Source organism: Thalassophryne amazonica, chromosome 11 (assembly GCF_902500255.1).
Source record: "Thalassophryne amazonica chromosome 11, fThaAma1.1, whole genome shotgun sequence".
Lineage (NCBI taxonomy): Eukaryota > Metazoa > Chordata > Actinopteri > Batrachoidiformes > Batrachoididae > Thalassophryne > Thalassophryne amazonica.
Genome location: NC_047113.1, coordinates 20,270,134 through 20,294,395, shown reverse-complemented (window position 1 = coordinate 20,294,395; position 24,262 = coordinate 20,270,134). Strand labels below are relative to the sequence as shown.

Genomic DNA, 24,262 nt, shown 5'->3' with positions numbered 1-24,262 from the left:
TACGTCATTTATCATTTATCATTTCCAGTTAGAGAAAAAGGTCACCGTTTTCAGGAGGCTGAAAGCAGAATCCAACACAATGCTGCTTCTGGCTGCAGTTTAAATATAGAGGAAAATTACAAATGATCACCGACACTCACAGATACACTGTTTGTTTTCCATTTTCATTCACTGCACAAATAAAGTTGTATAAAAAGCAAAACAACTTATGTTGCCGTGTTGTGTGACAAGCAGCAAAACAAACAGCCAACTTCTCCTTTTTCTTACTGATGACCAGCTTTTTTTTCCTCTTAAACACTTCCGTCTCTTTAGGTAGTTCCTGGTTCGAAAAATAATAGTTATTCTCAATAATATACCCCACAAAATTGCAACACACTGTACTTGTGTGTGTTTTCAAAGTTACTGTAGTCATGGTGACTTGTGGGTTTTATTACAGCCAGGTGTGTGTGTGTGTGTGTGTGTGTGTACGTGCGTGTGCGTGGCTTCGATCACACATAAAGCAGGGAGAGCTGACATTTGTGTTTGGTATGCTTATGTATTTTGGATCAAGGATGAACACTGCGAAAATGGAAAGTTAACAGGACAAATATTTTTTGAGAAGTTAGCGATTTTATCTAACTAGTAAACAATGGACATTGTGCTGCAATGCACCACGGGAGCTCGGGGTTTTGAGGTTTTAAATGTTGTTATTGTGGTTCATGTTAGTTTAACAGTGTTGTTAGTGTTATTGATTTATTGTGTTTTTGTAGTTCAGTTGGTTTAGTCAGTTTAGGTAAGTGTTATGTTGCTGATACCATGGGGGTCTTAAGTGTTATGTTGGTATCATGAGTGTATTGCTTTTAATATCTTCAGCCACCATCTCTGTTTGTCAAATTAAAAGCACCTGCTTATGCTGCATTTACACATAGGCAGGACGCGTTACGAATGTCATATTTGCGTCATTCTTGGCACATTCCTGACATTCTTAACGTGACTTAATGCATCTGATATTTGTGGAGCATGTTTTTGGCCCTCAAAAAATCTTCCACAAATGTCACGCACCACCCTCATTTCGCCTCATGTCGTAGAGGTCGCAACTGAGCGTGTTGATCCATGTTGATTAGTGGTGATTCTTAATAGAGCATGACAGCGTTCTTCTCTGACATGTGCACAATTAAACCCTGCTGCACCGCATACAGTTTCATTGCTGCAGTATGCCGAAGGAGGACAGTGACGCCAAGTCGGCTGAAAGTCTCATTCCAATGCTCATCAGCGTGCTCCTGCAGTTCTTCCAACTGCTGCTGCTGCTGCTGTGCCTGATGTTTGGGAAAACAAGCAAGACAAGAGCCGCGTGGAGCCACACATCTGGCTCTTTCTGTCTCCTCCTCCTCTCTGCGCCACTCCATGGCACAGAGCCCAACTAAGTATGCAGTGACAAAGTTCTTCTGCTGTGGATTAATCTAGATTTTGAGGAATAAACTGGAGTGATCTGAATTGTTCAGCAACTGATGGATGAATATGGGTGTGTGTGTGTGTGTGTGTGTGTGAGACAATTCGCCTCATTCACAACATGACAGAATGTAACGATGCACTGTTATGCACAATAGCGCACAACAGCACGGAACATTATTCTTGACCGTGCGTAATGGTTCCTGATTATTCGCCAGCAACTCGTGCCATTCATTGGAGCACGTGGTAACAGGTTGCTTCAGTTCATGAGGACACCTGATGCCTCTGCCTCAAATCATCACATTCGTGATCAGCTGCCAAGAAAGTATACCTCATGGCATTCGTGACTTGTTGTCGTTATGTGTAAACGCAACATAACAGCAGATTGCAGAAAAAACAAAAAGCTGTGTGTGCATGCGTGCAAGTAATTTTGATCACGCACAAACTGTGGAGAGCTGACATTTGCCGTTTGGTATGCTAATTTATTTTGGGTCAAGGGTGAACAGCGCCAAAATGGAATGTTGATAGGATTAATATTTTTAGAGAAGCAACACAGCTAACAACACTGAATAATGAATAATGATATTTACATTCTGGACTAACAAGTCAATCCAGCAGTCGGTGGTAAATCATCTTTATGTTAAAAGCGTGTGTGCGTGATTTTATTTAGTAAGTTTAATGTAAATACATAATATAATTGTAAATACGTTAAAAATACATGGATGACACAGGAAAGTGAAAACACTTATTTCTGTTGTGGGCCATTTAAAAATCAAATGACAAAATAGAAGTAAAAATAAAACAATACTGATAATAATAATAATTATAATAATGATAATAATAATAATAGTGTGTATATGATAACAAAAAGCTAAGCAATTTATAAATACATTAAGACAGTAAATTAACATTAAAAACTGATGTAATTAGCAGGAAATAAAAGGGCGGAGTACTTCTTCAAAAAACTGTTGAGGTCTAAGGGCCCTGTCTCACTGGCGTTTAGGAGGATTTGCGCATGAAATGAGGAGACAAAAGCTGAGCGTCCGCAACAAAGGTGGGCGGAGATGACAAATGTCCCGGGGTGGATCAGCGAATACATGAGGAAGAAAAGCGGATATAACAGGGAACAGAAGCGAAGGTGACCGCGGAGGCGCCCCCATGAGGGGCACAGCGGCCGTGATGCACTCGCTCCATCCGTGCCCACTCTATCTGCATGCGCAACATACCATTTGCGACCGTGATGTGGCCGTGCTGGGCACACGTCATATCTGTTTTGCACGCTGTCCATGTCCGCCGCCAAGCCGCGCCAACCCGTCGGTTGCGGATATCAGCGGATGACAGGGGATATGTGGCGCTTTGGTTGTGTATGTCCCGCGTATGTCTTCAGTATGTGTTCAGGCAGTGATGCGGATCTCATCCGCAGCAGGATTTTTGAGCCTCTCAAAAATCCTGGCTGCAGACATGCGTGCCTCTGCGGATGATCATGGACGTGTTCGGATGGCGGCCGACTCATACAGGAATGTTACACGGTTATTGCGGTTGTTTGGCGGATGTGGGCCACTTTGGTGCGCATTCCATCCGCAAATCCTCCTAAACTGTTATGTGTCGACGCGGGTTGAGGAGCGGACCTGCGTCCGACGGAACCCAGCGCTAAAATAACCAGAAAGCGGTTCCTATAACAAAACAATTTATTAATTTTCACCCTCTGGTGCGAAACAAAGTGTATAAACAAAAAAATGCGTCAGTCTGGTGGAGTGAAGGCTGGCACGCTCTCAAGCGCCTAAAAGGATCGAAGCCCGGCGCTTCTGGACTCACTTTACCGCCAAACACCCCCCAGGTGGACACGACAAACCGACTCTCTGCGAAGGATAGAAGAGGTGAGGTAAGTCAGCAGTTACAAGCAATATCCTTCAAAAGGCACACACTATCAGCAACACATTCAGGTCTGTATTTAAGCTTTATGTAAATGAGCAGCTTCTCACAACAGGTGGAGGATCAGTTGTCCGCACGCCACAGCAGTAAGAAGCGAGCTGCACAATTTTCATCACAATTCAAATATACTGCGTAACAAAATACCAAGTCACTATCAACAAGTAGTCAAACAATTAATCACCTCTGATGTGTGCTGACAGCATGTGTCCCTCACCCTTCCTGCTTCACAGGCACGATGTGTCAAACCCAGGCACGGTCCTCAGCATCTCACAAACGAACATCACAAGGTCGAGTTCCCGGCAATTCTGCTTGAATCACACATGGCTTAAATGCAGAACGCCATCTCATTATCTGCTTCAGCTGAAAGTCTTTAAGGCTGCACGTGAGCACCATCCACAGGTGCTGCACATACTGTTGATGAGGATGAAGGACTCTTCTGCCAGCACCTTCTCCACAGACAAATCAGTTTTCATACCACCTGGAGAGCAAAGAAAAGAAAAGAACACCAAAATGTCCAGCCACACCCCCCCAACACACAACATAAACGCCAGTGGGACAGGGCTCTAAGGATCTAAAAACATTCTGGACTCACACGCCATTCCAACTCATTATAGAAACTTTGCATAATTTATTATTCATTGGCTTTTAACATAGCATGAGACTTTGCTCTGTTTTAGTTGTTTTTCTTTGTTCACTGCTGTTTTTGTTTTTGTTGGGTTGCTTTGTTGTTGTTTTTTCTGACCCTCATGTACAGCACTTTGTTTCAGTTGTGGTTGTTCTAAAGTGCTCTATAAAAAAAGATGAGTAGAGTGTTACCACCCTTAAAACTTTTCAGCTACCTATTTTATAAACACTACCCATTCTAGAGCCCGTGGATCCCCATGGGCAGCATACTAGTTTTATATTAAATTTATAAGTAACTGCACAATCACACCAGTTGAATCATTTGGGCTAGTCTCCACAATCTACAACAGGTTTAATTTGATCTATTTGGCATTAATTTTAATTTGATCTAAATGGCATTTTAAACATTATATCTGCCAAATAACAAGTGTCCTGTTTCGAAAAATAATAGTTTTTAGATAATCCACAAAATACAGATTTGTTCCTTGCTCAACACACTGTTCTATCTTTTTTCCACAATCTGGATCATTTAGGCTTCTCACCACAATCTACAACACATTTAATTTGATCCATTTACCTTATGAGAACATAGCTAGCCTTTTATCAATTAGCCTTTTTCACAAGCCATTTTAAACATTATAGCAGCCAATAACAAGTGTCCTATTTAATTTTTCACACTTCTGTCTCTATAGCCTATTCCTGATTTAAAAAATAACACTTGTATGTGCAATGCATCCGGAAAGTATTCACAGTGCTGCACTTTTTCCATATTCCTAGTTCAAACCCCACGAACCCTGCCACATTTCTCCATGTAATGTGGAGTTGCATTGGGAAGGGCTTCTGGTGTAAAAGTTGTGCCAGTTCAACATGCAGATCCACCTTGGATCCCCTGTGGCGACTCTGAGTGAAAACAAGGGAACAGCCAAAGAGGCTCACTTTACAGTCTTATTCCAAAATGGATAAAAAAAAAAAAAAAATCCCCTCAAAATTCTACACACAGTACCCAATAATGACAAGGTGAGAAAACTTTTTTTTGGGGGGGGTGTTGCACATTTATTCAAAAAAAAAAAATCTAAGAACTCAGATGTACATAAGTATTCACTGCCTTTGCTATGAAGTTCAAAATTGGGCTCCAGTGCATCTTGTTTCCACTGATCATTCTTGAGATGTTTCTACAGCTTAATTGGAGTCCACCTGGGGTAAATTCAGTTGATTGGACATGATTTGAGGAGGTGATGATATGTGGTTTAGTGCTGGGCTTCAGATCAGTTCAAAACCCAGCCAGACCAGAAAATCACTAAGGGCTCTTGGGCAAGGTCCTTAATCCCCTAGTTCAGGGGTGGCCAAGTTCGGTCCTCGAGAGCCACAGTCCTGACACTCTTAGTTGTCTCCCTGCTCCACCACACCTGAATCCAATGAAAGGCTCATTAAAAGTCTGCTCACGAGTCTTTCATTGGATTCAGGTGTGTTGGAGCAGGGAGACAACTAAGAGTGTCAGGACTGTGGCTCTCGAGGACCGAACTTGGCCACCCCTGCCCTAGTTGCTCTTGGTGTGTAGTGAGCACCTTGCGTGGCAGCACCCTGACATCGGTGTGTGAGTGTGTCTGTGTGAATGGATGAATGCGAGGCATCACTGAAAGCACTTTGAGCTTCTGATGCAGATGGAAAAGGACTATATAAATGCAGTCCATTTACCATTTGGAAAGGTGCACACCTGTCTTCATAAAAGGTCCCACAGTTGACAGTTCATGTCAGAGCACAAACCGAGCATGAAGTCAAAGGAATTGTCTGTAGACCTCTGAGACAGGATGGTAAGACGTTCCGGTCCACCAGAACTCTTTCTAGAGCTGGCCGTAACTTCGAAACTGAGCGATTGGGGTAGAAGGGCCTTAGTCAGGGAGGTGACCAAGAACCCAACATAATTGTAACATAACAAAATGTAGAAAAAGTGAAGTGCCGTGAATAGTTTATGGATGCACCGTAATAATGTCTGACACATGAGGCTTTGTATTTAGTAGCCAGTTTGCTCTGTGTTAGCCTGCTTCTATCAGATCTCAGAAGCTAAGCAGGTGGGCTCTGGTTAGTACTTGGATGGGAGATATCTTCAGGAGACCAGTGCCTGTGGGTGGATCTCCTGATTAAACTGTAGCTGCTTCTAGAATGACATCCTGCGTAAATCCAAATGCAGGTCTGTGCTGGATCCCCTGTGGCAGCCCTGAACAAACGGAAGGAGCCACAAGGCCAACGACAACATGATTTGTTACGTGTTATAGAGCTCACTGGGTTTTTTTGTTTTGTTTTGTTTTATTATCTTGTACTTATACTTGTGGGTTTATGTTGTGTTAAATCTATTATTTCCTGCACAATGACACCTGTCGCCCGGAGACCTCTTTCAAGTTTAGTAAACACAGTGGCGGCTGGGTAATATCAGTGATCAAGGTACATATACAAACTGGAAGTGTAGCATGATGTCAATGTACCCAACCAAGTGTAAAGGAGATACTTCAGGAGGTTCTCTGTGACAGGGTTTTATTTGTTTCAGGTAGAGTTGAAGAACTAAGAGCCCTCGTTTATGGGCACAGGTTTCAATGTACCGCTGACAATAACTGCTATGGAGAAGGTACAGCAATACCCAAACTTACTGACTGTTGAAGGAAGTGCATTCAAACTTATTTATCCATGAAAATTCAGTAAGGTATATCGTATATATTCCAATTCTAAGGTGGAACTATGCCAGTATACAAAGGTATATCTAAATATCTAAAAAGGAAGAGTAAAATAGGAGAGTAGAAAAGAGTAGAGTAGAGCCACTTAGGTGCCTGGTCTTGAGAACCAGTGATGGTAGGTTGAAAAACTTTTTTATCCCATGGGAACTCCATGATACTGGTGTGTTAAGTGTTGAAAATGTGCAATATGACCTTGAGCTGTGTCTTCATGAGTCTTTTAACAGCACAGATATTTAGTGAGATTTAGGCCTATTCTTTGCATGCAGCCTCATATTGTTGTTACTGGATTACCACATTCATACTGAAGTAACACCTTTAGAGTATGTTTACTGTAGAGATATTTCAGAATACATTCACAGTTGAAATGAATACTTGGCAAATGGTTTTATCAGGTGCAATAATGAGAACTTGGAGAACTTCACAGTGTATTGAAGCAACACTTTATTTTTCTTGATCTATGACCCAGTAGTGTTAGTGGGCCCTACTGATATGCACACTAAAAATTGTAAAGGGGTCTACTTCATTATTTCACCTAGTCACCATCATCAACAGCAGTCAAATTGTGGTATAAGTGGAGAAATTCATGTTAAATTTGATGCAAATCCTTTGTGTATGATAGTTATGCTAACATTTGGGAGCTGGGAAGATTGTCAGGTGGTGGAAGGATCTCTTCATCCCCAGTGACATGCCCTCCTTAGAGGAGGCAGGGATGGAAGACTTAGGCAGATCTGGTGCCGTCTGAAGTCTATGGATGTTGTTGGACTGTCAGGGCTGACACACCTGTACAGTGACCGCCGATATATACTGGGCAGGGTTGAGGCCCAGTGTGAAGTGACTGGGATATGGATCAGAGCTTCCATATTTGAGAACATGGAAGAGTTATTACCCCAAGTAGAGTAGTCCAAGTACCTTGGGGTCTAGTTCACAAGTGGGAACAGGATGGAGCATGAGATTGACAGTTGGATCAGTGCTGCATCTGAAGTCCTGCAGAGGCTTTAACCAGACCGTTGTGGTGAAGAAAGTGTTGAGCCAGAAGTTAAGAGACTGAAGGTGAGGCTCTTGAATTACGTCTCTACACTTCTGTCCTCACCTGTGGTTATGAGCTTTAGGTAGTGACTGAAAAAGTACAAAGTTGCATATGCAACTAATAAGGTTCCTCTGTAGGGTATCTGGGCTTACATCAGAGACAGGGTGAAAACCACAAACATGGGGAAGAGACTTGGTGTAGAGCCACTTTTCCTTTACATTAAAAGGAGCCAGCTCATGTGGTTCATGCATCTGGTGAGGATGCCCCCAGTTGTCTCCCTAGGGAGGTCTTCCAGGGACGTTCAACTGGAAGAAGGTGCCAGAGAAAATCCAGGAGAGGCTGGAGGAATTATATCTCCCAGATGGCTTGGGGACACCTGGGGAAGCCCCAGGAAGAGTTAGAGGAGTTGGTTGAGGATAGGGAAGTGTCGGTTGAGCTCCTTAGTCTGGTGCCACCATGACACAGATCCAGATAAGAATTAATGGATGCTAACATCTCAGATTTGTCTGACAGAGTAGTCTTAATAGCTAGTTAGCTTTGATTAACCTTTATCAGCTAGCCTTGGCTCTGTTTTTAAAAGTGGTATAAATTGCATTTTAAACATTAATACAGTAGCCAGCAACTGTTTTCTATTTCCTGTGCTGCTAGCAGCGTAGGGCTTGAACAGTAAAAATGTACATGAGTTAGTTAGATCATATCAGTCAGATTGTATAGAAGACATAGACTACTTATAGCCTCAACAAACATTGCTTTTCTTCACCCATATTTTTTTTCTGAAGAGGGAGTTTGAAGCTCTAAAGGGGTGACTCTAGATGTGACCATCTTGACAGAATTGACCTAATTCAAGCCCAATCCATAAATGGGTAAAGAGGTGGAAGATAACTAAGGCTAGGGTTACCTGTGTGGGATGATTGAAAGCCAAATATGTCCCCCATCTTGTAGTTACTAAGCAAGCTATGCCCAACAGGCCAACTTTGGTTCAAGTGACTGATTAATGCATATTTTTGTGGACAGGATGGAAGTTTTCATAATAGGTGGCTTGGGTGCAGGTATTTAAATCCGTGACAGGAATACTGCCTCAGTAACCATAGCACCATCATTGTAGCTAATGTCATCAAGCTAACAAATTCTAATGGTGCTAAAATAAGGTTTAAATAATTGTAAAATTTCACCCACCAAATTGTGAACCTTTCACTTCTTAGATATTCTGTTAGTATAATTAACCACACAGCAAGCCATATTATCTCAGATATTTCTAATAAAATGCTCAGAAAGGATAAACACAGTGAAGTCCACAGCAGGTAGCGGCCACTGCTAGTGGCTGTTGGGTAACTGAGTGCTCAACTTAGCGCACTAGCTATTACTCAGTGTGAATAACAATAGTTAGGTGGTGAGTTACAACCCCAGTTCCAGTGAAGTTGGGACACTGTGTGAAATGTAAATAAAAACAGAATACAATGATTTTCAAATCCTCTTCAACCTATATTCAACTGAATACACCACAAAGACAAGGTATTTAATGTTCAAACTGATAGACTTTATTGTTTTTGTGCAAATATTTGCTCATTGTGAAATGGATACCTGCAACATGTTTCAAATAAGCTGGGACAGTGGTATGTTTACCATTGTGTTACATCACCTTTCCTTCTAACAACACTCAATAAGCGTTTGGGAACTGAGGACACTAATTGTAAGTGTCATGATTGAGTATAAAAGGAGCATCCACAAAAGGCTCAGCTGTTCACATGCAAAGATGGGGCGAAGATCACCACTTTGTGAACAACTGCGTGAAAAAATAGTCAAACCATTTAAGAACAATGTTTCTCAACATTCAATTGCAAGGAATTTAGGGATTCCATCATCTACAGTCCATAATATAATCAGAAGATTCAAGGAATCTGGAGAACTTTTTACATGTAAGCGGTAAGGCCAAAACCCAACATTGAATGCTTGTGACCTTTGATCCCTCAGGCGGCACTGCATTAAAAACCGACATCATTGTGTAAAGGATTTTACAGGAACACTTCAGAAAACCATTGTCAGTTAACACAGTTCGTTGCTACATCTACAAGTGCAAGTTAAAACTCTACCATGCAAAGCGAAAGCCATACATCAACAACATACAGAAGCGTCGCCGCATTCTCTGGGCCTGAGCTCATTTCAAATGGACAGACACAAAGTGGAAAAGTGTGCTGTGGTCTGATGAGTCCACATTTCAAATTGTCTTTGGAAATCATGGACGTCGTGTCCTCTGGACAAAAAAGGAAAAAGACCATCTAGATTGTTAACCAGAGTAAAGTTCAAAAGCCAGCATCTGTGATGGTATGGGGGTGTGTTAGTGTCCATGGCATGGGCAACTTACACATCTGTGATGGCACCATCAGTGCTGAAAGGTACATCCAGGTTTTGGAGCAACATATTCTGTCATCCAAGTAACGTGTTTTTCAGGGACGTCCCTGCTTATTTCAGCAAGACAATGCCAAGCCACATTCTACACGTGTTACAACAACACGGTTTCGTCGTAAAAGACTGCAGGTACTAGACTGGCCTGCCTGAAGTCCAAACCTTTCACCCATTGAAAATGTGTGGCACATTATGAAGTGCAAAATACTACAACAGAGACCCCGGACTGTTGAACAGCTGAAGTCGTACATCAAGCAAGAATGGGAAAGAATTCTACCTACAAAGCTTCAACAATTAGTGTCCTCAGTTCCCAAATGCTTATTGAGTGTTGTTAGAAGGAAAGGTGATGTAACACAGTGGTAAACATACCACTGTCCCAGCTTTTTTGAAATGTGTTGCAGGCATCCATTTCAAAATGAGCAAATGTTTGCACAAAAAACAATAAAGTTTATAAGTTTGAACATTAAATATATTGTCTTTGTGGTGTATTCAATTTAATATAGGTTGAAGAGGATTTGCAAATCACTGTATTCTGTTTTTACATTTTACACAATGTCCCAACTTCATTGGAATTGGGGTTGTGTATAAAATGAATCTGCCACACAGTTGTCAAGAATAGGAAACAAGCTGCTGAGACCAAAACATTTTTTCCTTTTTTTTTTTTTGTAACAGGCTGTAAACATTTTTAGTTTCACTCTAAAGTTGGGACTTTTAACATGGGGCCTTTGGGAATTGACTCGCTCCCATATGTTGGCTTTGTTTTTCAATACCAGAGGTTGCCCCTTGAAGGGCGATAATTCAACAACAATGAATTCTATATTCTTCTAACACACCAAATTAAAGATAGTGCATAATCAGAATGAACTGATTAATCCCAAAAGCAGCTTGGTTTTGCCTGTGTCATATCCTATAGACATATTTGCTTTTCCCCTCATGTTGGCGTCATCTAACGAGTAGAGTTCAGCTCCTACATGCATCGAAAAACATGATGCTCTATACGTAAAAAAATATGAGAGAATAGCAATGGAAAACTGGAATTAAAGAACAGCTGGAATGTGTAGGTTGTAGATGGTGCCAAAACCTTTTTATCGTTACTGTAAATTTCTGACTTGGAACACTGGTTCAAAAAAATTGAAATTCTTTGATGCACCTGTGTTTTAAACATTGCTCCAAGACATCACAATGTGACATGAAACCTATAACAGAATGGGAAAGTAAAACCAGAATGAAAGAATAAATAGAACGTGTGGCTGGAGATGGTGCTAAAACATTTTGTTGTTATTGCACATTAGTGATGACTAAATCGAAACACTGTTTCAAAATTTTTCGAAACTTTTGAGCCACCCTTGTCTCGAACATTGGTCTGGATTCCACATGAAAAAGAACGTGCTGTGCTGCCCTCTGGTGATCCTTAATTGGAGTAAGTGGGTTTAGAAGTGTCATCCTGGGCAGAGAATGAAACAACACTTCCTCTGTGTGTGTCGTAACACCAGTATTTTTGTTCCATGTTGTCATAGCTGCACCACCCACACGTGGGTATGGCACACATTAAGTTCACGTGAGCCCCGCCCTGTGAAGCCATTGTTCCTCCCTGTGTTTATAAAGAGATGGTAGTTAGTGATAGCCCACATCGCACTGTGCATTCAAAATGATGGACAGGAGTGACATTCCACAAACTCTCCCCCCAAGAAACCATGCTCAGAGACAAAAAAGTCCTTGAAAGGTTCACTTCTGATGGAAGTAGCATCCATGTTTCTGAGAGCATAGCCTTTGAGGTCAAGAGACACCTGGGAAGAGCTTATAGACTCATAAGGTTGCTGGACAGAGGTGTTTGGTGATGTCAGCATTGCTGGAGAATAAAGTTCAAAGTCTTTCAGGTTCTGGTGCTTCCAGTCTTTTTGTATGATTGTGAGACCCGGGTGTTAACTCACGACCCAACTGGATGTCTCTGGTACTGAGTTTGTCCTGAGAATCCTTGAGTGCTGCAGGAATGTTGTTTAGAGAGACAAGATGATGCATAGCCCTTCCATTGTGAAGGAAAGTCCACTGTGACACTATGACCATGTGGTGTACTTTCCTGAACATGATCCAGCTCCAGAGTGCAGGTGCCTCCGTACTGAGGATATGAACAACTGCAAAAGTCCAAATGCCCATGTATCAACTGGTTACAGCACACAGATGACTATTTTCAGGAGTTGGGGATGGATTGGTTGTCTGCCTTGGTGATTGCCAATCAGGACCCAAGGCGGTTCTGCATAGATAGATACAGTGACGGATGGCATTGATGCATACTCTCAGACCTGACCTGATTTGTCATAAGCTAGCAAGGATGACACAAAACTGTTTGTTTCCACGAAGGACGTAGCAAACCTAGGAGCAGTGAGTAAGAGTGCTTTAGTGTAGTCTGACAACAGTAAGTTCCCAAACTAATGCAGCAGTCTGTCAAATGCACCAATGCTTTCCTGGCAATGTGATGCTGTAGAGATTCAGGACATCTTGGAAACTTTGCGACAAAAAGTGATGATACATGAAGTCGTCAACACTTTGCTAGAGAAAGTCGGCAAGAGCGGCACAACAGACAAAATAATTAATGGACTTTGTCATTCCGACAGCTCCCAAATGGAAGTGGAAATGGAGAACTGCGCACAGGCAGAGCACTGGCACAGTTGGAAAGTAGGCACCTGTTTACCCTGTTACCACAGATCCGGAGTTGCTTTGCTTCACCTTTTTAGCTGAGTCTACTTCAGCTCGTTACTGTGTTTACAGACAGTGCAGACTTTAGGCACTGCAGCTGAGAATAAACCTCATTATAGTGCCGTTTGCATTGGCACAGCTTGTCTGAGCAGAGAGAGAGAGAGAGAGAGAGAGACCTTGGCTGCAGTCCTGTTTGGCTGCCTGTCACTGTGAAGTGCTTCCCAGTGTGAAAGCACAGATCCCACCTGTCCAGTCAGGTGCGCCCACTAAAGTGCCTTCCTGTGTGAAAGTGTTTTCACCTCTCCATCCCTCTTCCTGTCTCTCTGTATCTATTTCTGCTCCTGTTGCTGTCATCTTTGTCCACCTCCTAGTACTTTGCCTTTCTCCCCCCCCCCCCACACACACACACACACACTCGCACACACACTCACGACATAATGCCTCCTGGCTCTCCCTTGTAGGTTCAGCTGTTTGAGAGGATGGTGGAGATGGAGGATGGCATCCCTCTTTACAGCCAGTACATGGAAGTAAACTCAAAGTCCCAGAGTCCTCGTGAGCGCTATCTCAAGCTGACCAATGGGATTTTCCTCAACGAGGTCATGAGGCTCATGTAAGAAAAATTATTATTATTATTATTTTTTTTTAATGCTGCTTTGCTTGAGAAAAGTGAGCACAGCCAAGGATAGCAAGAGCTAATTTGGTTGGTGGTGTTTTTTTCTGAGGGAGTTGACAGTCTGTAATATTATATTTTATATAACGGCTGAGTGGATCCTTGTCATTTGATTGGTGCTTTGTATGTCATGTGACATGGATTATTCGTTGCATTTACAGTGCAAATATGGTTCCATTTACCGTGCAAATTTGGTTCCATACGTTTTGTACCATTGCATGCTACAAACCCTGCCTACGCACACACTAGTGGGGGCGGCGTTTAGCTAAATATGGCAGAGGTTGTTTTGCTGATGGATGGCCATTTGAATGAGCTAATTGACGGTGCTAATTCTTTGACTCACACACACACACACACACACACACACACACACACACACACACACACACACACACACACACACACACACACACACACACACACACACACACACACACACATAGACAGACACGCACAAAAACAAATCCACTACACCATAAGCCATTTGGAGGTATGAAGAGCTGTTAGGATGACAAACTTGGCAAATTTCTGACACTATTTTTCGCTGGACTGAGGAAGTACACAAAGTCTCTTTTTTTTTTTTTTTGGAAGTATCATAGACTAACCATTTTTCCAAGTTGACTGAGGACAATTTTGGACTCCAATTTAAAGTTCATGTTGGACTGTTGATGTCAAAGCACCACACCAAAATGTAAGTCCCTTTTCTGTTGTTTCTAAATTAATATAATTTCAAATGACAAGCATCTATTTTAGTCGTTATATAAAATAAATAATGAATGTTATTACATTCTTTCACTGGAACGAATATTTAATTCCATTCAACTTTGACTTGACATTCCATCTTTCACCTCATGAAATATTTGTACCATTGAACTAATAAAAGTTTATTATTTGTATATTATTATTATTATAACAGTCTAAAGCAGTTTTTGCTGTCAGTTAAAGTAATTTGTGTAAAAATGAGGTTGGGGGGGCGGGGCTGATATTTTTCAGTAGAAACCTAAAGGCTTTACATAAGCAAGGTTGTTTTTTTTTTTTAGACTTGTTTTTTAGTCATTTTTCACATTCTTATGTGTGACAACACTTTGAACTACATCTAGCGTGAAGGACAGCATTAATGATTGAACCAATCACATTTGCCAAAAAAATGTCAGTGAATCGTAACGTGCTTTGCGTATGTGCCACCTTGACAGATATCGCTGATGATTCATGTATTATCATGTTCAGATTTAAACAGAACACAACAAATCAGCATTTATCACAATTGTCACAAGGGCAAGTCTGCAGCCAACTCGGAGCAAACACTTGATTAATTTGTCTTGACCTCAACCACGTTATTTCCACCAAAGGACTGCATGTGGATTCTCGCTACCTGCTCCTCAGGCTGGATTATATTTTAATCATTCCTGATTAAATTTGCCATTACATAAGAAGTTTTCCTGGTGAGTCAAACTGCAGTAAATACATCTTAGTGTTCTTCTGTGTTTATTCCAGAGACCCAAACCCCAAAATGGAAAAGCTGTACGACAACGAGAGAGACGACCATGTGCTGAAAGTCCAGAACTTCTCCATTTTAAACAGACACCTCAGAGCGTTCTACCAGGTAGGACTCAGGGGTTCAAACACATCATCCAGGCGCAGGGAACTGAAATCCACTGTGGCATGTCAAGCTTTTCTCATGAGTATTGAACCGTCCACATTTTAATGACTGCATAATTAACTTCAAGAGCTTCCAGTTGATTTGTACACTTGCCTCGTATTCTACTGACAGTTTATTAGCATTTTCTAATTTTTCAATCACGTGTATTCTGTATTTTGCAGCATTTTAAATCATTTACTGTAGATGCCCAATTCTCTGTGCATACCCATTAACAAGTACAGAAATAATGAGCCACAGATGAGAAAAAAAAATACTCCATATACATTTTTATTAATTTCTTTTATTAAAAAAAAAGCCTCTCCAGCTTATGAAAAACATGCATTTCAGTAAAATTTCATGAAGTTTAAGTTAACATTTAATTTCAGTTGTGATGGCTAGATGACTGGACCAGAACATCTCCAAAACTACAGCTCTTGTGGAATGGTCCCAGTCTGTAGTGGCTAGTACCTAAAAAGTGGTCCAGTGAAGGAAAACTAATAAACCAGCATCAGGGTCTTCAACTGGTTCAGAATGCTGCTGCCAGTCTTTTGACTTGAGGCAGAAAGTTTGACCATATTATGCCGATTTTGGCATCTTTTCACTGGCTTTCTGTCGCTGCAAGATCAGATTTTAAGGTTCTGTTATTGGCTTTTAAAATTGTTCATGGACTTGCGCCTCCCTATCTGGCTGACCTGGTCGAGCCCTACATACCAGTTCAGGCCCTGCGCTCGCAGGGTGCAGGACTTTTGTGTGTTTCTAGAGTGAATAAAAGAGCTTTTTCCTACCATGCCCCAGTTCTGTGGATTGATCTCCCGGCACCTATACGGCAGTCGGATAATGTGGAGACCTTTATATCAAGACCTAAAACGTATTTGTTTTCCTTGTTTTATCATTAGTTTTATTGTGTTATTATGTGTTTTTATTCTTGTGCTCTTTTATGTTTTGTCTTTTTATTGTGTTTTAAACTTTTTATTCAGTTTTTCTCTGTTGTTTGTATTACGTTGTGTAAAGCGCCTTGAGGCAATCTCATCATGAGTTGACACTATAGAATTATTAAATTTGAAATTTGAGGGCCATGCAGAATCTGCTGGACAATCCAGTCTGATCCTTGGAGGCCCTACCTCACAACGTACAGGCTTTAAAGGATCTACTGCTAAAGTCTTAGTGCCAGATATGACAACACATTTTCTAGTGGAGTCCATGCCTCTATGGTTAAGGGCAAAAGATGAAACTAGACAGCAGTGGGCTTGAGACCAGGGGATCCTTTGTTCAACCCCTTGAAAAGTCACTAAGGACCCTTGACCAAGGTCATTAAAACCCCCACGTTCCTTCTGGAGTGCAGTTGCATTGTCAGGATTTGGAATGTCATTTGGTATGTGTTCTATTTTACTTTTGTGTGATTTTGTGATCTGTCTATTCTCTGGTTGTTTCTTTCTGCTTCGGTTTTCTTTGTCTCTTCCCCTCTTGTCTCTCTCTTGGGGCTCAGTGGTGGGCATTTCCCTCTGTCTAACCACACCCTGGTTCTGGAAGCATCTCCTCACACCTGTTCTTGATTTACAGCTCATCACCTGGGTGTATTTAATACTCACAGTGTGCTCTGGTCCTTCACCAGATCAATGTGCCTTGTGCCTTCTTTCCAGCTCTCTCTTGTATTTTTTGCCTTGCCTTGTTTTTTGCCTCATCGTGTTTTTTGACCACCTGCTTGCCTTCCTTGACCACGCCTCCAGCTTGATGATTATTGTACGTCTGCTCCTGTCTGACTGCCTTACCGTCTACTGACCCCAGCTAATGAACCCAGTAAACGATTTAATCCTACAGAGCTGTACGTTTGTGTCCAGCCAGCTTTGATACCTTGATATGCATGCCTTGCATGGTAGCATGCGGACACTGGTTTATGGGTGAATGTGAAGCATCACTATAAAGCATTTTGAATTCCTGCTTTAGATGGAAAAATGCAACAGAAATGCAGTCTCTTTCTGATCTTTGGGTCTGATTCCTTTAAAAGAGTAATTTATTTAGGTCTTTGTTTGTCTTTGCTTCTTGGTTATTTATATTCTGCTGGTTAGGCAGCATAATAAGATGGGATACAGATGAACTCAGATGAGTTCATTTTGTTCTTTGTTTGACTGCATGCTAATGCTTGAAATATAGTGAGGATTCATCCCATCCTGTCTATGGCTGATGCTGAAAACCTGATTCATGCATTTGTTTCTTCTATATTGGACTACTGCAATGTTCTATTTTCTGGTTTACTGCAATCCAGCATTAGGGGTCTCCAACTGGTTCAAAATGCTACTGCCAGACTTTTGACACAAAGCAGAAATTTTGACCACATTACATCCATTTTGGCGTCTCTTCACTGGCTTCCTGTCCCAGTGAGATCAGATTTTAAGGTTATGCTGCCAGCCTATAAAGTTGTTCATGGACTGGCACTTCCCTACTTAGCTGACCTAATTAAACCATACATACTGGCCTGGGCTTTATGTTCTTAGGGTGCAGGACTACTTTGTGTCTCTAGGGTGAATAAAAAGTCTGCGGGTCACAGAGCTTTCTCTTATTGTACCCCTGTTCTGTGGAATGATCTCCCTGCATCAATAAAACAGTCAGATTCTGTAGACTTTCAAGTCCAGACTTAAGACGCACTTATTTTCCATTTCGTATGGTTAGCATACTGGCATAGTATGTTTTTTACTTTTTTACTTTTTACTCTTTTAAATTCATTTTATTAGGAAACGGAGCGTGCTGCGGCCTCACTGTATCTAAATTCTGGGTCTTTTAGTGAAGCTTAGGGCTAGCGGCCAGCGATCACTTTAGTATTTCTTCTGTTCTTCTTGTTGCTTAATGCTGACTAATTATACTGTATTTGTTGTCTTTCTGATACCTGATTCTGTTTTTTTTTTCTCTCTGAGGTGTGGCTCCATCCAGAGATGGGTGTGGTGTCTGTTTCTGTCCTGTGCATCGGCAACATTTCCTGTATATTCATTTTGTGAATTGTTCTGTAATTTGTGTCAGTAGCATGGCCCAAGCAGAGGGTCACCCCATTGAGTCTGGTCTGCTTGAGGTTTCTTCCTCAAATCATCAGAGGGAGTTTTTCTTTACCACTGGCACCTGTGTGTTTGCTCTGGGGGTTGGTAAGGTTAGACCTTACTTGTGTGACGCACCATGAGGCAACTTTGTAGTGATTTGACACTATATAAATGAAAATAAATTGAAAAAACTGATTCTTGCATTGACTGTCAGTCAGTGAATGTTAAATGGACTGCATTTGCATAGCACTTTTCCAGAATCAGAATCTCAAAGTGCTTTACAATGATGCATCACATTCAACCATTCTCACCCACACACACATTCACACATCGATGTCAGGGTGTTGCCATGCAAGGTGCTCACTACATACAGGGGATTAAATGTTGATCTTGCCCAAGGGCACTTTGTGATTTTTCCAGTCTGGCGGGGATTTGAACAGAGAATCTGCTGGTCTCAAGCTCACCACAATGCAAAGGAACTACTGATGTGTCACAAGTGTGTCACCAAATATTTACCTTCCTGTTAATCATATCACTATGTGTGATTGGTCTTCAGGGAGGCAGGAGACAAATAGAATGATGAACTAAAGTGATCCTATTGAAAGAAGCTGTAAGGAACAATAAAGGGAATGAAAAAAAGTCACACTGTAAGCTGAACCACATCTCATTCTTTCAGAAAGTTGCGACAAACAAATTGCAACTTTTGAGGCAGCAGAGTGTTAATAACATAAAAGAGACAAATGAACAAATCCTTTAAGTGAACAAATCCTAAAAGACCCAGGTCCATAAAATAACCATCAATTTACAGTCTTGGACAGGGAGTTGAGTGGTATGTCTCATTTAGTACACTGGTTGAGAACAATGTGTCATTTAAAAAAGGAACAGATCTTTTCATTCACTTAAAAGGATCATTTGTTAACATTCGGTCAGTTTTCAGCAACACATCTCCCATTGTGCAATTCCAGTTAAGCCCATAAGTTGTTGGACAAATTTATAATTTTTCTCCTGTACACCATCACAATGTGATGTACACTTTCGATTTTAATTCAAGGGGTTTATTTAGGAATATTCCAGCCATTTTTATACACAGTCTTTCCATTTTCTGAGCCCAGAAATTATGGACAGATGAAATCTAAGGATTGTTTTGAATACAAATAATCACTTTTACAGCCAGTGTTATCTAAACAAGTGAGGGGATGGAAACAAAAACATAACTGTCCGTCGTGAAACTTTTGTCTGTTACACTACCAGTCGTACACCTTCATGGTGGAGGAGCACAGAGGACTTTTTTTTTTGTTGTATTCCACAGAGAATGATGGTCTTCAACAACAAATGTTTTATTAACAAATCCTTAGCTATTTACAAGAAAGGTTCAGATTACAAGTGCTGGGAAAAACATTGCCAGAGGCCTGCCTGTCTGCCTTTATATACTGCTGAAGTTGTTTATTTAGAATACCATGTGGAATATTCTATAACTTTGTGGAAAAGCACTGTACTAAGTGCAACTTTACAGAACATGCAGGAAATCTCCAGAAGGCCACAGAACAGTCTGGACTAATCAAGAAATAAGCATGTTTTAGCATCAATCATTCTAGGCTGTTCCACAACACCTCACCACTGAGCCTGAAGGTGTCCCCTGAAGGCTGATGATCTAGAGCAGGGGTGGCCAAGTTCGGTCCTCGAGAGCCACATTCCTGACACTGAAAGGCTCATTAAAAGTCTGCTAATGAGTCTTTCATTGGATTCAGGTGTGTTGGAGCAGGGAGACAACTAAGAGTGTCAGGAATGTGGTTCTCGAGGACCGAACTTGGCCACCCCTGATCTAGAGTGACATCTTCTTCTTGGTCTTTAGTCTCCGCTTGGAATGGCGTGGCTTGTGTGGTCTGTACTCTGGTGCTTGAATCTTGAACCTCGGTGCTGGTGGAGCTTGCTCAGGCAGGTGTACCCCCATCTCCATTGGATGATCTGGAGGTGGAATCACAATCTCTGCTTCTATGGTGATGCTTCTGTCAGCAGAGAAGTCCTCTGGTGGGTTGACATCATCCTCACTGATGTATCTGGGTTGTAGCTACTCCCAGTGATGTCTCCAGGTGGGTCCTCAAGGAATGACCTTCACATTGACTATCTGGTACCCAGTCGTTTTGTGATGATGGCAGGAACCCCTCTTGACTGTTGGTCACCGACAATGTCCAAAGTACTTCGCGTAGACTGGGTCACCAACTTGGTAGTTTCGGGTGAGCTTGTCCACGGGTATGGGTAATTCCTGCACCTGTAATTTGGTCGCATGCCGTATCTGCTTTCCTTGAGCGATGTGTGTAGGTGATGTAGGTGCTCTGAGTTGGCGACTGTTGTGGAGTTCACTTGGCGAGTATCCACAGGTTGTCGGCATATGGCGGTACTGTAGCAGGAACTCCTGAAGTGCTCTCCTTGGAGGCAGTGATGACTTGCGGAGTGCCTGTTTGAAGCTTTGCACTAGGCGTTCTGCAGATCCGTTGGTAGCAGGATGATAGGGTGCTCCTGTGAGGTGCGTGATTCCTCGTTCCTTGCACCAGCTCTGGAACTCTTCTGAGGAAAACGTTGTAGCATTGTCAGTCACCGGTGTGTGTGGGCAGCCGAAATGAGCGAAGTTCTCCTCCAGAAGATCGACTGTTGCTCTTGACCCAACTGATGTGGTGGGATGAATACATGGATACTTTGAGTATGCGTCCATGACTACCAACCAGTTAGAGCCCATGAAGTTGTTGGCACCATCGACATGGATCCGGCTCCATGGTTTTTCTGGTAGCATCCAGGGATGAACAGTGGGCTGTGGCGGCTTGTTCTGATGTTCTGCGCACAACTGGCAATGGTGGCTCGCTCCTTCAGTGGCGTCATCGATGCCTGGCCAGTACACAAATTCCTTGTGAGTTGTTTCATATTCTCCATTCCGAAGTGTCCAAGATGTAGGAGTTCCAGGACTTGTTGTCCCAGGTACTCTGGAATCACCACTCTGGCAGTAAACATCCATTCCAGATGTTGAAAGATCCCGACAATTTTCAGAACTTTTCTACCTCATCAGGATCGTTTTTCTGTTTGGGTGGCCAGCCTTCACGTACATAGCGCTTGACCGTGGTGATGACTGGATCTTTCTTCAACTCTTTGACTAGGAGATTGCTGTCGAGTGGCCTGATTTACAGACTCAGTGTTCTAATTGTGCACACCATGTCGGTGTCATCATCACTCTCCTCCCCATCGAAGATCTTGTTCTCACCTGCAGGCAAACGACTGAGTGTGTCAGCATTTCCATGGTCTGACGTCTGGCGATACTAGATGGTGTAGTCGAACTGGTAGCCAGAGAGCCCATCTCAAGAGATGATTGGCTGCCAGCAATGGTGTACCTTTCTTTGGTCCAAACAGTGCGATGAGAGGCTTGTGATCCGTAACAAGTATGAAGTGTTGACCATAAAGGTACTGATAAAATTTGCGCAAGCCAAACATGATAGACAGAGCTTCCTTGTGGATTTGACCGTAGTTCCTCTGGGACTTGGACAGTGTCTTGGATGCGTTGGCAATTGGGCGCTTGCTCCCATCAGGGAACCTGTGCCATAGTACTGCTCCAATCCCGACGTCTGATGCATTGCAGGACAGTCTGAGAGGTTTCTCCAGATCAATCAATCAATCAATCAATTTTTTTATATAGCGCCAAATCACAACAAACAGTTGCCCCAAGGCGCTTTATATTGTAAGGTAATCGAAGTGAACTAGAACTTGGTCCAAAGATAGGACGTCTTTGAGCTCCTGGAATGCTCCTTGTTCTTCTGCAGTCCATTTCCAAGTTGACCCTTTCTTGGTTAAGCGGTTCAGCGGCTCGGCCAGTGTCGAAAGGTTGGGCATGAATTTTCCATAGAACTGTACTGACACCCAGAAAGATCTAAGGGTGGAGACATTTGTTGTTGGTGGCATCTTGTGGACGGCATATGCTTTTGGGCCTTTTGAAATCCCATCCCATGACAAGATATGCCCCAGGTATTCAACACTAGGTTGAGCAAAGGTGCATTTCTCTCGCCGACAGCGTAGACCCCTGTCGTTGAGCCGGGCAACTAAACCACGGAGGTTGTTGAGATGATCAACCACGTCTTTTCCACTCACCAGTATGTCATCCAGATAGACTGCAATGCCTGGCAGAGTTTCTCCTGGAAGTAACCAGGTGCTGACTTAATACCGAATGGGAGTCTCTGCTGCAATAGTACTCCACGGTGTGTACTGAGAGTGAGTCTTCTTTGACTCTGGGGTGTCAGCTTGATCTGGTTGTAAGCATCCGCTACGTCTATCTTTGTGTAGCCATATCCTCCACCACCCAGCTTCTGCATGAGTACCTCTGGTAGAGGAATAGGTTGCCGATGCATTTCTAACTGGTCATTGATGCCAGTAGAGTAGTCCCCACAGACTGGAATCTTAGGCTTTAGCTGGCCTGGTAGACTTGCCTTGTGATGTGGAACCACAGGTGTGCTGTAGTCATTGAACTGTATCAGCTTCCAGACTCCTTTGGCAAGTGCCTTCATCGTAGTCCTTGAATAGGTCATCTCTGATTGCAAATGGAACTTGGCGTGGCTTGCAAAAGATTGGTGTTGCATCAGGCTTGAATTTCATATCCAATTTGAAATCCTTGAGGGATCCCAGTTCTGGTTTGAAGAGATCTGGAAATTCATTGCATAGTTTCTGGCACTACTGTTGAAGTGCTGTGTCTGAATCAGCAGATGAGACCTACAACATCTCTGGAACTTGCGACGTTTCCCAAACTGGCTTCAGTTTGACAGATTTAATAGCCAGGGCTGATTGCAGAGCCGAATCCAGACTGATTCCCAGCATCTTAGTCTTAGTAACTGTATAATCAATGTCTGCATTGATTCCGGTTACTGGAATTTTCTGTAACTGCAGTGAACGTCCCAATCACCGGTAGCTCGTGATTGGTTGCTGACTTATACCGGTATGTAACATCAGTCAGTATTGGCTTTCTAAGTTGCTGACAAACTGGCACAGAGATGAAATTCCCTGGGCTGCTAGTGTCGAGTTCCATACTGAACTGCTGCTTCTGGATAGTGACGGGCATTTCTAACTTGGATGTAACCAAATGGATGTCAAGTTCTGATTGCCACTGGTTGGATGATCTTGGTGCTTGCTGTCTTTTTGTTTTGGTAAAGCTTCTTGCGACAGACACTCTCAAGATGTGCCTTTGTGTAGACACTCTGAAGCCTTGTGATCCTTGCCACAGCGATAGCACGTTGGCCCTGTTGGTGGATCTGGACCGGGCTTCTTGAATGTGTCTGGAGGCTTCCTAGATGATCCTTTGGATGAGTCCTTCCTGATTTTGTGGACTGGTTTGGAGACAGTCTCTTTGGCCAATTTAGCTGCGTCTTCTGTCTCGACAGTGACCTCAACAGCCTTGGTGAAGGTGAGATCATTATCCTTGATCTTGAACAAGGCTTTGAAGCGTCGATGTAGAGGTTCATCCAGCGGATCTTTGATGCTTGCGAAATCACAGGTAGCTTCGTCATGGCGAATGTGGGTCTCTAATTCATGTAACGTTTTTGCTGCATGTCACTCCAGAATTTGAACCTTTCTCACACGGTGATCCTTGTTGGATCATACTGATTATCCATGAATTTCTTGATTTGATCCATGGTCAGTTCGTTGATCTTCCTGGGCAACTTCATCTGCTCGGCGAGGTTCGAGAGCTGCTTGTATAAGACAGGAGATTGTTGGTCACGAAGACTTGGGCTTTGATGTCATCAGCAATAGAATTAGTGCCGCAGAATGTACCGAATCTTGCGTAGTAGTCTTTCCACAGTTCTGTTGTGTGATCGAAACCAGCAAACGACCGTGTTGCTTTGGCCACAGTGGTTCCTCTGCTGAGCGCCATCTTTAGAATGTCCAGTTGTACCTTATGCTGGCTTGCCTGAAGCTTGAGTTGTCGATTCACTTCCATATGCTGATTTTCCATCTCCTCTTTGTGCTGTTCACGCTGATTTGCAACTGCTCCTGTAGCACCTTAATTAGATCAGTTATAGCCGTCTCCATTATGATACATTTCAATTCACTGTATCCTCAAATGAA

At 42.5% G+C, this 24,262-nt stretch overlaps 1 protein-coding gene across 1 annotated transcript in view; it reads left to right on the top strand.

Annotated features, from left to right (window-relative positions):
- Positions 1-24,262, top strand: part of ccdc88b (coiled-coil domain containing 88B) — a 194,701-nt gene that overhangs the window by 217 nt on the left and 170,222 nt on the right. The window contains 2 exon segments of the mRNA XM_034181407.1: positions 13,296-13,444; positions 14,999-15,107. Of these exon segments, the coding sequence (XP_034037298.1) occupies positions 13,296-13,444; positions 14,999-15,107 (258 nt within the window).